This window comes from Rhinopithecus bieti, unplaced genomic scaffold, assembly GCF_001698545.2.
Source record: "Rhinopithecus bieti isolate Rb0 unplaced genomic scaffold, ASM169854v2 scaffold_1467, whole genome shotgun sequence".
Lineage (NCBI taxonomy): Eukaryota > Metazoa > Chordata > Mammalia > Primates > Cercopithecidae > Rhinopithecus > Rhinopithecus bieti.
This window is the reverse complement of record NW_016803692.1, coordinates 2,629,787-2,643,612: the sequence shown is the minus strand read 5'-3', so window position 1 is coordinate 2,643,612 and position 13,826 is coordinate 2,629,787. Positions and strand designations below refer to the sequence as shown.

Here is a 13,826-nt window from a genome sequence, read left to right as displayed (position 1 = left end):
ATCAAGTTAAATTGACATTTAAAAATCACAAAGAGGCTGGGCGCGGTGGCTCATGCCTGTAATCCTAGCACTTTAGGAGGCCGAGGCGGGTGGATCACTCAAGGTCAGGAGTTCGAGACCAGCCTGACCAACATGGTGAAACCCCGTCTCTACTAAAAAACAAAAATTAGTCGGGCGTGGTGGTGCAGGCCTGTAATCCCAGCTACTGTGGAGGCTGAGGCAGGAGAATCACTTGAACCCAGGAGGCAGAGGTTGCAGCGAGCCGAGCTTGTGCCGTTGCGCTCCAGTCTGGGCAACAGAACACAACTCTGTCTCAAAAAAAATAAAAATAAGAAATACATTAAAATTGTTTAAAATTAAAACATCACAAAATAAGCTGGACATGATGGGTCCCCCTGAATCCCAGCACTTCGGGAGTTTGAGGCAGGCAGATTGCTTGAGCTCAGGAGTAGGAGACCAGCTTGGCCAACATGGGGAAACCTTGCCCCTACAAAAAATTTAAAAAACCAGTTAGGCATGGTGGTGTGCGCCTGTAGCCCCCGCTACTTGGGGGACTGAGGTGGGAGGATTGCTTGAGCTCTAGAGGCAGAGATTGCAATGAGCCATGATCATGTCACTGCACTCCAACCTGGCCAACAGAACGAGACCCTGTCGAAAGAAAGAAGGAAAGGAAAGGAAAGGAAAGGGAAGGGAAGGGAAGAGAAGAAAGGAAGGGAAGAAAGAAGAAAGGAAGGGAAGAAAGGAAGGAAAGAAACGAAGGAAAAAAAGGAAGGAAAGAAAGGAAAGATCACAAAGATAGAGGTAGCTCCGTAACCAGTATAGTACCTAACCTAACAAACATAGATTGAAGTTTAATGTAATTAAAATGGTGAATTCAAAAATTTGGGAGCACTCTTGGAGCACTATACCCAATTGCCTCCAGTACTCATTTGAATTGCTCCCAACCTAACTTTCATTTAAGCCTATTTATTGTCATGCTTTAAGTCACAAAAATAGAAAACTACTTCCTTCACTGACCTCTCCTTGTCTCAAAATGGAGATTGCTAGTCTTATCCAGGCTATTGATTAATACTACATCTCAACTTTCTTCATTGTGTCTATTTGTGATTAAATGTGTTAGTTTAAGAAGGCAGGACCTGGATGTAGACAAATGTGGGATCTTGGCTCTAATATTTATTAGCTAAATGATCTTGAGTAAGTAACTCAACACAGAACATCTGCTTCCTCAACCAAGATAATGTGGATTATAATAGTACCTATCTCATTTAATTGCAGGCATTATGTAAGATACATAAATCCTTAAGAAAGGTTTATTATTATAATAATTATTACTATATATGTCTATTCACTTCTAAAATATGACAAGCACTGTAAATTGGGAATATGTTAGAATGTTTACACATATTGGTTCATGTATTTTTTAAAATATATTTTGATATATATCTTTTTTTTTTTCTGAGATGGAATTTCACTCTTGTTGCCCAGGCTGGAGTGCAGTAGCATGAGCTCAGCTCACTGCAACCTCCGCCTCCCAGGTTCAAGTAATTCTCCTGCATCAGCCTCCTGAGTAGCTGGGATTACAAGCACCCGCCACCACGCCCAGCTAATTTTTTGTATTTTTAGTAGAGATGGGATTTCATCATGTTGGCCAGGCTGGTCTCAAACTCCTGACCTCAGGTGATCCACCTGCCTCAGCCTCCCAAAGTGCTAGGATTACAGGGATGAGCCACTGTGCCCGGTCTTGATATATATCTTATGATACCTTGACCACAAAGTCTATCACTGAATAGATGGTGTCAAATCACATTCAGAGCTATAAACAGCTCTTAATTACTTATATAATAAAACCAATCAATACATAAGCATTTTACTTACAAAATTCTAACAATAATAGCATAATAGCTAATATTTACTGATCATATTATATGTTATTGCCTATGCTAAGGGCTGTAAATGCATGGTCTTATTTTACCCTTACCATTACTCTGTAAGTTGAGTAATATTAGTATGCCCGTTTTGCAGATAAGAAAACTGAAGTGCACAGTAATTAAATCTTAGTATCATATAGTCAAAAATTGGCAGATATAAGATTCAAAACCTAGTCTTTCTGACCCCAAAGTCCATAAACTTAATCATTACACTAATCTATGTATAAAACTCTGCTATAAATGTATATAACCCTTACATACATGTATGTACTATATAATATACATGTATATACTTTACTATAAAGTCTTGAGAAAAACTAAACACTAGCTATTCTATTTGGCAAATGGCAGAGCTGGAATTTACTCTCAAGGTATCTAACGCCAAATCTCTTGGTAGGACTTAGGAAAAGATGAAAATAAAAAAAAATACATTTGTAATAATTGACAAAATTAGGAACTTTCTTCTTTGTGGTAGGTCAAAGTTTTTTTGTCCAGGGAATCCTGAGATTCTTCAGAAGTGATCAAATAAAATGTGTTTTTAAAGCACATATTACACTGTTTAAATTTGCACACCCACCTTTGGTCATGACTTTCCAAATAATATCCAGTCTGCAGTCTTTTAGAACTCCCTGAGTCACTTGCCTCCACCCCACCTACCTCTTAGATAATACTGACAACAATAATAGCTAATATTCAGTGAATACTTACTGTGTGTCAGGCATTGCTCTAAGTGCTTATTTTTCCTCTCTTTGGTAGCAAGAGTATATTTGAGAGGATTAGAAGAAGTATTGACACTCTAGCTTTGAAAACTTACAAGACCACTATAAATTACACTCATTTCCATATGCCAACTCAGACTGAAATGACTTCGCCGAGTTTCCTTTTGCTTACTCTGATGCAAGGACTAGAAGAACAGGTTTATTCTTATTTTAAATATATTAAGATATGGGCCAGGCACAGTGGCTCATGCCTGTAAACCCAGCACTTTGGGAGGCCAAGGCAGGCAGGCAGATCACCTGAGGTCAGGAGTTCGAGGCCAGCCTGGCCAACATGGTGAAACCCCATATCTACAAAAATATAAAAATTAGCCAGGCATGATGGTGGGCGCCTGTAATCCCAGCTACTTGGGAGGCTGAGGCAGGAGAATCACTTGAAGCCGGGAGGTGGAGGTTACAGTGAGCCGAGACTGCACCATTACACTCCAGCATGGGTAACAAGAGCGAAACTCCATCTCAAAAAAAATAGATAAGTAGATAGATAGATATGACATTCTACAATTAATAACCTGGCTTTTTCATTATCAGGCAATTTCCCAGAGTAATCAGAGTACTTCGGGTTCTGAAATCATATTACTAACAGATGGGGAAGATAAACAAATGAGCTTATGCTTTGAAGAGGTAAAACAAAGTGGTGCGATCATCCACACCATTGCTCTGGGGCCGTCTGCTGACAAAGAACTGGAGACCCTGTCATATATGACAAGTAAACTTTTGGAATATAGTTTGAATAAAAAAATAAATTTCTAGTCTCTCCCATTCCAGGGGCTCTTTCTCTATAAATCTGCTCAAAAATTTCGTATCCTAAAAATTAATCTTTGTCCCTTCTTCATCCTTCAGATTAAGTTCTTTTCCTTTTCTTCCACTTCATACACCAGTTTTTTTCTGATGTTATTTAACATTTGCTGTCTTCATTCCCCACTCATTTTCTGCCAATGCTACTAAACAGGAACTTATTTCTCTATGGTTACTCAACTGGAAGTCAAAAATTATTGCTTAATTCCAAAATACTACTGAATCACACAGTAGGGATTTTGACAATCCTCTTTTATAGATGAGGAAATGGAAACCTAGAGAGTGCAAATGATTTGCCAAAGGCCATAGAGTCCTGATTATCAGTTCAGAGCTCTTCCATCATACTACCCTATTCCTGCTTCACCAAATCTTGCTAAATCTTAGTTTGGAACTGTTCTGTATTTCACCTTTCTATACAATCCTTCTACCACTGCCATTATAATCCAGCCCTTACAATTCCTTGACTGGGATACTTCAATAACCTTCCAGCTTATCGTTCTGCCATTTATCAATTCAATAAATATATATTGATTGTTGTATTTGTGGCAGTCACTTGTGTTAATTCTTGCCCTCTGCAATCTATTCTTTCCTAACTTCTTACACCTAAGTAATCTCTCTCTTCATTAATTTCTACATTATTTATTTCCTTCACTTAATTTTTACTTTATTGTAGACTATAATTGTCTAATTGTTTTGGTGTGCCTTAGACTCAACTAGAAAATAAACAGCCGGTTCAGAAGAACTATCTTAAATTTCATTTTTATAACATTATTTAGTGCTTACACCAGTTTTACCAATGCGGCGGGCACTTACATTTGATGACTGATTGATGTAAAGACAATACAATTTGGCCCATTCTTTAAAGTTTCTTTTAATCTTACTTATCTTTCTTATTTTGAGCAAGGTTTTAGTTATTATTGTAGGATTACATAGGGGACACTGATATACTGAAAGTTCACAAAGTGCTGGAAAGTTCATCTTTTGTAAGTTTAAAACAAAATTTTAAAATAGATTTTAAAATGTATTGATGAGAGCAAAATAACAAATACGACTTTTCCACTATAAAATTCAATTTTAGGAGGACATCGCTTTTATGCCCATAAGGACATAAATGGCCTTATTGATGCTTTCAGCAGAATTTCATCTAGAAGTGGCAACATCTCTCAGCAGGCTCTTCAGGTCAGTGTAATAAAAAAAATTATTTTCTTTCTCACAGTTGTAATAAATTTATATTATCCTAATTATTAACTCCTATTTCTCTAATAATTATTTTGCCCAAAATATTTCAGATATGCAGAAGAAAACATCCTTACTGAATTTGGTTTTCCATAACACTTAAAGCCATTTTTTCTCTTGAATTTTTCTATTCTCTTTATTTGGAAAATTATTTAAAATAATTCTTATTCTAATTGAAATCTTAAAACAAATTTAAAGTTACTCTAAACTGACTAAACTCAGAAATTTCATTAACTATGATAACAAATGGATTTCATATGTTTATTGTTTGTATTTATCCAACAGTTGGAAAGTAAAACCTTGAATATCCCAGGGAAGAAATGGATAAATGGTACAGTGCCTGTGGATAGTACAGTTGGAAATGATACTTTCTTTGTTGTCACATGGACAATTCAAAAGCCAGAAATAATTCTTCAAGATCCAAAAGGAAAAAAATATACTACCTCAGATTTCCAAGAAGATAAACTAAATATTCGGTCTGTCCGTCTTCGAATACCAGGTATTGCAGAGGTAGGTCTATTATTTTATGTTCTCTAAGCTTTCTTAATCAATTTCTATTTTTAAAAGATGAAAATAACATAAATAACATCTTATACATTGCCAATTAAAATGATGACAGATCATCTGTAATAAAGAAATCAAATGGAATAATTAGGGATTCATATTCATACTGTTTGTGAAATTCAATATTAAAAATCATGATTATTATTCTGCTTAAATTTGTAAATAATTTTGTATTCCAAACAAAAAGTAGGAAAATATTACCAAAGCTCTCAGGTATATATATTTTTTAATATTTCAGACAGGCACTTGGACTTACAGCCTTCGAAATAATCATACCAAATCTCAATTGCTAACTGTGACAATGACCACTCGAGCAAGAAGCCCTACCACACTCCCAGTAATTGCAACTGCTCACATAAGTCAAAATACAGCTCGTTACCCTAGCCCAATGATTGTTTATGCACGAGTCAGTCAAGGGTTTCTGCCTGTTCTGGGAATCAACGTAACAGCCATTATAGAAAATGAAGACGGACATCAAGTAACATTTGAGCTCTGGGACAATGGTGCAGGTAATACGAATCTGCATCAACTTCCCCTAAACTTAAAATCCTCCTATAGTTCTATAACCTAGAAGTCAATATTTCCTGTATTTTCTAATGAATCACATTTTTAAGTAAATGAATTTTAATCCTAATGTTTTAAAAACTTTTTTCTCAGTCATCTTGACAACTCGTAGACATAGCACATATGCCATTTTAAATTTTATGAACAATTTTACTTTTTCCATGGAACTTAAGAGCACAATTTTTCTCTATTTTCATTAATGTCGGTGTTTCATATATGCTTTCTCCAGTTGCGTTTTCTTATTTTGATAAGTATTTTTTATGAAATAATAGTAACAGTTAATATTAATTGAATGCCTACCATAAATTAGACTTTTCCAAAAACACAGAGTTAGCAAGTGGCCCAAGCTTTCAACCAAAATAGTCTGATTCCAGAATTCACGTACTTAAAACACTGTGCTACATACTGTCTCCCAAATTACTAACATTATCAGTGTTCATAAACAGATATGACTGTCATTTTTACTTTATTGGATGACTAATTTTTACATTTCATTATCAAGGTGCTGATACTGTCAAGAATGATGGCATCTACTCAAGGTATTTTACAGATTACCATGGAAATGGTAGATACAGTTTAAAAGTGCATGCCCAGGCAAGAAAAAACACAGCTAGGCTAAGTCAACAACAGAATAAAGCTCTGTATATACCGGGCTATGCTGAAAATGGTAAGTAGCACTAAAATAGAAATGTGCCAGCTGTTTAGATAAATTGCACATGGCAAACATTGAAAATATAATGTACTACAGAAAGCCCAAGTATATAACGTTGTAATCATTTGTATGTTTCAAAGCCATACTGTTACTAGTAGACCTAGCAAAGACCTATGTTTCCACATATTTGGTTCACATCCCCCTGAGTTCATTTCATTTAAGTTGAAAAAAAATTACTGAGCATCTACTATGTTGCAAGCACTGTGCTAGGTGCTAGAGCTACAAAGACAAAACATAATCCTATTCCTCAAAGAATTTGCAGTCAAGTAGTAGAGACAGATAGGTTGAAAGATAGTTTTAACATAGCATAATGTTTCCTCATCAATTTTAAAATATCAATAAACAAACTTTTTCTCAATAAAAGCTATTACTTTTTCAAAGTTTGCTATCAATCAATATCAATCCTCTACAGCTGCAAGATCAGCGTGCACTATGAATAGACATGGCGGCTGGGCACAATGGCTCACACCTGTAATTCCAGCACTTTGGGAGGCAGATGAGGGTGGATCACCTGAGGTCAGGAGTTTCAGACCAGCCTGGCCTACATGGCGAAACCCCGTCTCTACTAAAAATACAAAAATTAGCCAGGCGTGGTGGCGGACGCCTGTAGTACCTGCTACTCGGGAGGCTGAGGCAGGAAAATTGCTTGAACCCAGGAGGCGAGGGTTGCAGTAAGCCGAGATCGCACCACTGCACTTCGGCCAGCCTGGGCGATGGGGAGACTCCATCTCAAAAAACAAAAACAAAAAAAGAGTAGACATGAAAATATGAAATATTACAAAATTTTTTCTTGGTAGGAAAAATTATACCGAACCCACCCAAACCTGAAGTCAAAGAAGATGTGGCAGAACCTCAAATAGACGACTTCAGCAGACTCGCCTCTGGAGGGTCCTTTAGTATATCAGTAGTGCCGCCTAATGGTAATCATTCTCAGGTGTTCCCACCTGGTAAAATTGTAGACCTGGATGCTAAGTTTCAAGGAGATCGTATTCAACTTTCATGGACTGCCCCTGGCAAGGTCCTCGATAAAGGAAGAGGTAAGTTTGACATTACATTTTAAAATATACTAAAAGAAATCCCATTGACTTTCATTTGCTGAGAATTTTCTAATGTTCGTTTATAAATAACATTCATGAACTGTCTACCAAAGGCCATTTTTTATTTTCAGATGTGAAAACTAAAGCTGTAAGAGTTAATTGGACCAAGTTCTTTCTATATTTAGTAATTTACAATTCTAACCCAGTCATGTCAGATTCTATTATGCCAAACCGTCTGTCAGAAATTGAAGCAGCTTAGAAATTACTTTAAGAGGACAGTTAACAGCTTTCTGTTGCATTATCTTCCCCCAAATTTTAAGTATTTGTGTACTTGCACAGTTTCATTCATTTATCAACCTTCTGTTGAGCTTTCACCCTATTAGATTCCTAAGAAATGATCTATACTCTTAACAGTCAATTAAGTACAAAAGACACACAAGTAAACATATAATTACGTATAATAAGACATATGCTTTTATAAACAGAGAATCATGTGGCAACCCATAAATGGGCCACAAACCCCTAGTTAGAGGCTAAAATCAGAGTATATCATAAAGCCTTCCCAGAGAAGACTATCCCTGAGTGTTGAAGAATGAGAGTAGTTACCCAAGAGAAGTGAAGGTGTCCACAGAGAGATGTTCATATGCACAGAAATTCACTAGTTTGAAAGATTTGTTCATGGAGTTTGAATAAAGTTCAAGGTCAAAAGATCTCATTTATTCAAAGTTCCTGATAATAAATGACCCTCATTCCAAAAAGTTTAAATTACTTCTATCATTGCTTGAAATTTAACTGAATTCAATCAGTATTTATTGAATGCCTACCATATTCCAGTATTATGTAAGTTAGTAGGTTTTTATGGGATAATGCCAGTCTTGCTATTTTCCCTTTAAGATTGGGAAAATGAAAGCAATATGCAATATACGTATACATAATGCCTCAGAGATTGCTAGTGCTAAAACACCAGTGTTCAGTACTCTTTCTCCTGGGTTACAATAAACCCCTCATTGTACATGCTCAAAAGAAAAGATGCTTCTTAATCTTTCACTCACTATATAGCATTTTCAAAGCTGCATTTCTTATCATTATTATACAAGAAGAAAATCATTCTAAAGTCAGAGGAAACATAGAATATGCACAAACAGAGCTTTTGTATTTCAGTGTTGAAAATCTTATGACAGCTTTTGAAATACCTTATTTTCTCATGGTATGACCCTTAAACATATGGCAGAATCAAAAAAAAAGTGAAAATACCATTGCCACTGAAAAAGCCACAAATGAAATTTCTTAACCAAATATTTAGTTCTATAGTGAATTCAGTAAAACCAAACTTTCAGTTCAAGATTGGGTTAATAATAAATATCCCTCATGCTGATTATAAGAACTAAAAGTAGCAGTAATGTATAATCACAAATGCCTAAAATAGGTGGCATCTAATCTTGTCTTAGGAAGAATAGGAAGAGGTTGTGGTACCTGTTAAATGTTACCTGTAGATATTCCAAAAGTAAGGTAGTAGCAGTTTCTTAAAGAATAAATGAACATCTATGTAAACCCAAATGAAGCACTTAAATTACCTGGGACACAATTTCCACACCTGTCAAATACACAAATTAGATTAGATCACCTAAAATTACTAAAACAAGTAGATATAATTCTAATATTTTATGATTTTCTAATTTTATCATGTTGGTTGTCAACAACTGTATTGTTGGTCAAGTAATTAAGGAGATCAAATACATGTCAACACAGGACCAGGTACCCTGAGTGATATGAAGAGTACAAAACAGTCTTTACCCCCAAAAATAATAAGATCTAATCAGAATGAAAAGTTGAACCTCTACTAAAGTATCTGAAAAACTCCATTCCATGAAACAGAAGTTCATGAAGAGAGTCATCAGGGTGAATGAAATACTTGGATGGAACTTCATGCAGTTGGGCTTGGTTGGACCTTAAGGAGTGAATACAATTTGCATACATACGGAGAAGGAGGCACAACCCTTTTGGAGAGAGAAAGAACAAAATTATATGAGCAAAGTCAAGAAAGCAAAATTTCACAATGGAATATTCTAATCAAAATAAGGAATAGATAGGTGGAGAGAAGAGAGAGAGAGAGAGAGAGAGAGAGAGAGAGAGAGAGAGAGAGAAGACCTACCTAAGTGGAACACAGGGTTTTTGTGAAGAATAATAGAATGGATTGATAAGGCCTATTTAAGAGGAAAGTAAATATTAAGCAGAGGACCTGAATTCTTTTTAAAAATACACTAAAAGTTATTTACCACACACTTGAAATACCTTCAATATTTAATGGAAAATTAAAACAAAGTCCTTACTTCAAAAAAGAACACCTGGTGTTTTATTTTCATCACATTTCAGAATGTGAGAATATATTTTACATGAATGGTAGATATTGAAAAGCAGTGTAGAAAGAAATATTTATGTTGGCATCTTCTTTTCCTTTCTTGATAAAATAACAGCCAACATTTCAAACATTTATTAATTTATCATTTATTAAATTGTAGTAAACATGAGTCATGCATTATCATCTATAATTCTTACCACTAGAATAGTAGGCACTTAATAAATATTTGTTGAATGATTTGAATAACTGAATCTCTATTTTAACAGATAAAAAACTAGAGATAAGAAAGCTTAAGGCCGGGTGCAGTGGCTCACGTCTGTAATCCCAGCACTTTGGGAGGCTGAGGTGGGCAGATCACAAGGTCAGGAGATCAAGACCATCCTGGCCAACATAGTGAAACCCCTTCTCTACTGAAAAAATATATATATATACAAAAATTAGCTGGGCGTGGTGGTGCATGCCTGTAATCCCAGCTACTCAGGAGACTGAGGCAGAAGAGTTGCTTGAACCAGGGAGCTGGAGGTTGCAGTGAGCCAAGATTGCGCCACTGCACTCCAGCCTAGTGACAGAGCAAGACCCTGTCTCAAAAAAGAAAAGAAAAAAAAAAGAAAGCTTAAATACATTTATTTTTATTACACAGCTAGCAAGTAAAATTAGGGTGCTACTCAAGGTCTGTCTAGGTCCTTAGCACATACATACTTTTATTTTTTATTTTACATTTTACATTTTAATTTTGTGGGTATGTAGTAGGTGTATATATTTATGGGGTACATGAGATTTTGATCCAGGCATGCAATGTGAAATAATCACATCATGGAGAATGGGGTATCCATCCCCTCAAGCATTTATCCTTTATGTTACAAACAACCCAACTACACTACTTTAGTTATTTTTAAATGTATGATTAAGTTATTATTGACTATTGACTATAGTCACTCTGTTGTGCTATCAAATAGCAGATCTTATTCATTCTTTCCAACTATTTTTTTGTACGCATTAACCATCCCCAACTTCTCCTGCCCAGTCCCCCACTACCCTTCCCAGCCTCTAGGAACCATTCTTCTACTCTGTATGTCTGTGAGTTTAATTGTTTTGATTTTTAGATCCCACAAATAAGTGAGAACTTGCAATGTTTGTCTTTCTGCTTAGCATGTGTTTAATTAGTACACATTCTAGTCTCTCTGCTTCCTTTTGCTGGTTATCCTTATCCCTGTTTCCCACTCCATTTATCATCTCTCTTTCTCCTTTACTTACTCCTATTACTTTCTCTTTTAACTTAATAAGAAATGACACAGATATAGGGTACTGAATATCTTCACTATCCTAGAATACTATTATGTTCCTTGTTCTAAAATAAAAGTAGATGCAACTCCTTGTATTTCTCTTCCTAAAAGGAATCTAGATTCTGACTTTTAGTACCATATGATTTTGAATTAAAATTTCCTGGGATTAGAGAATTCTACATTTTAAGAAAAACTGTTCACACATTTGTCCTTACAATAAAGACGGAATAACCAGACAAGAGCTAATGGGATTTCCATAATTAAAACCTAATATGCTTTTCTGATAGGTTTCTAAATGTAAGGCAGTGTGGTGGCAGCAAGGGATCCTAGTGATTTTAATATATCTGAAGTATCTATTTGTTTTCCAGCTGACAGCTACATGATAAGAATAAGCAAACATGTCCTGGACCTCCAAGAAAATTTTGATAAAGCTGCTTTAATAAATACTTCTGGTCTGATACCTAAGGAGGCTGGCTCAGTAGAAAATTTTGAATTTAAACCAGAACCTTCTAAAATAGAGAATGGTACCACATTCTATATTGCAATTCAAGCCATCCGTGAACCCAATGTCACCTCAGAGGTTTCAAACATTGCACAAGCAACTAACTTTATTCCTCCACAGGAACCCAGCATTCCTGATCTGGGTACCAATATTTCTGCAATCAGTTTGGCAATTTTTGGATTAGCTGTAATTGTATCCATATTTTAAACTAGAAATTATAATGTTATACACACTTGGTAAACATTTATTTAGAATTTAATTTACTATACTTATTGTCTATTATAAAGCTCATTATAATATAAAAGTGAATATAAAAAAGTTGTAAGTTTTCTAATTAATTAAACTACTTGAGTTGTTAAATGTTAATCAAAATGAGTATATCATTTCCTGTCTTTGAATAATCCATTCATTAATTTTAATATGAAAAGATATATATTTGTACTTGTAAGCATTTTAAGAAACATTTTTAGAGTGTGCTACAGATTCATTTGGTATACTGACATCAAAATATATCCAAGCCATTTTAAAAATATTTATATATACATAGCAGCAAATAATTTTATAGATTTATTTGCATCACATTTTTTATTACAAATGAATACTCATGTTTATATAAGCTATAATTGAAAAGGACTAGTAGTAGTAGTAAGGAAGTCAAATTTGATTTTTTATCATTGATTATAAGTGGTATATTTGTTTTTTGTCATTGATTAAAAGTGATTTTAGCCCTACGCCTGAAATTACTAGCAAAAATCATTTTCTGTATGAATTGTGGAACATCACAATAAAGTTATTTCTATGCTGATGCCATCATTAGGTCCTAAGACTATTACCAAGAAGCTTGATTGAGACAGGGATTTTTTCTTTTTCCTATTACTGTGTCCTCAACATTTAGAATAATAATTGACACATAGTAGATATTCAATAAATATTTTTAAATAACTTAATGAATATTTTCATAACCTCAAAAAAATTCCAAATTTGACTTCATTACATTAAAAAAAACCACAAAGTATCATGTGCACATGGTATTATGAGGACTTCATATAATGAAAACTAACCCCTTAATAACGTTGTTGAGAATCAACACATAAAGTTTCAGAAAGTTAACTATTAATAGAATGTATAAACTATCTAATAAAAGGTAAATTGAGCTTTTAATATAGCAATGGGGTGAGTTTTCTTAGAGAGAAAGAGAGAGACGAACACATTGGTAGAAAATCCTCTGTTTACAGACAAGAAGATTATTGAAACTCTTTAAATATCTGAAACGAAGACACTGTATATATCTGGAAGAGTCAAGAAAAAAATTATAAATTATTAGCAAACCAAATCCAGAAAAAAATATGAAAAATAATAATATATCATGACCAAGTTGAATCTATCTCAGGAACCCAAATGTGATTTAATACTAGAAAATTAAAGTAATTTACTACATTAACAGTTTTTGTTTAGTTATATGATTATCTCAATACATGCAGGAAAGTATAATTCAACCATCATTCTTCAGTCAAAATGAAACGTATGAAAATTATTAACCTGATATTTTAATCTTAAAGTCAAAACCTCACCTTTTAAAACAAATAAAACGGCATTAAATTTTCAAGTAGAGATGAAAAATCATACATCAGAGGGTGAGACTTCTAAAGTCCTAGGAAAATAAATCACTTAAGCATCAGTAAATAATAAAAAAAATTATTGATTATGAAAACCTCAAAGAGTCAGGAGATAGTTAACTTATTCTTAACATATGGTCACTATACTGAATAATTTATAGAGCTTTAGAAGTTCATAAGGGAAGATTCCTATGCAATAAAAAAATAGAATATACAATAATTCAAAAGAAAGATACAAAATTGTAATTACTTACAAGTGAGATGGAAATCCAATAAAATCAACAAATAACTAAAATGAGAGAATTATGAAAAATTCCCAGATACAAGATCAATTTACTAAAAATCAATAGCACTAGTCTGATATATACAGAGCTTTGAAGTTGTCACTCCCATCCTCACAACAAGAAAAAAAAAGCTGAACTGAAAAATAAGAATTCTTCTTAGATTCATCAGA

The 13,826-nt window shown here is 34.3% G+C and overlaps 1 protein-coding gene across 6 annotated transcripts in view; it reads left to right on the top strand.

Annotated features, from left to right (window-relative positions):
* LOC108514641 (epithelial chloride channel protein-like) overlaps positions 1–12,487 on the top strand; it is a 41,686-nt gene extending 29,199 nt beyond the window's left edge. For all 6 annotated transcript variants that reach the window (XM_017851043.1, XM_017851051.1, XM_017851057.1 and 3 more), the window contains exons 9-15: positions 3,233–3,410; positions 4,578–4,678; positions 5,021–5,245; positions 5,538–5,808; positions 6,366–6,530; positions 7,373–7,612; positions 11,623–12,487. In XM_017851043.1, coding sequence (XP_017706532.1) covers positions 3,233–3,410; positions 4,578–4,678; positions 5,021–5,245; positions 5,538–5,808; positions 6,366–6,530; positions 7,373–7,612; positions 11,623–11,963 — 1,521 coding nt within the window. In that variant the 3' untranslated portion in view covers positions 11,964–12,487. The remainder of the gene's footprint in view (positions 1–3,232; positions 3,411–4,577; positions 4,679–5,020; positions 5,246–5,537; positions 5,809–6,365; positions 6,531–7,372; positions 7,613–11,622) is intronic.
* The last annotated feature ends 1,339 nt before the right edge of the window (positions 12,488–13,826 follow it).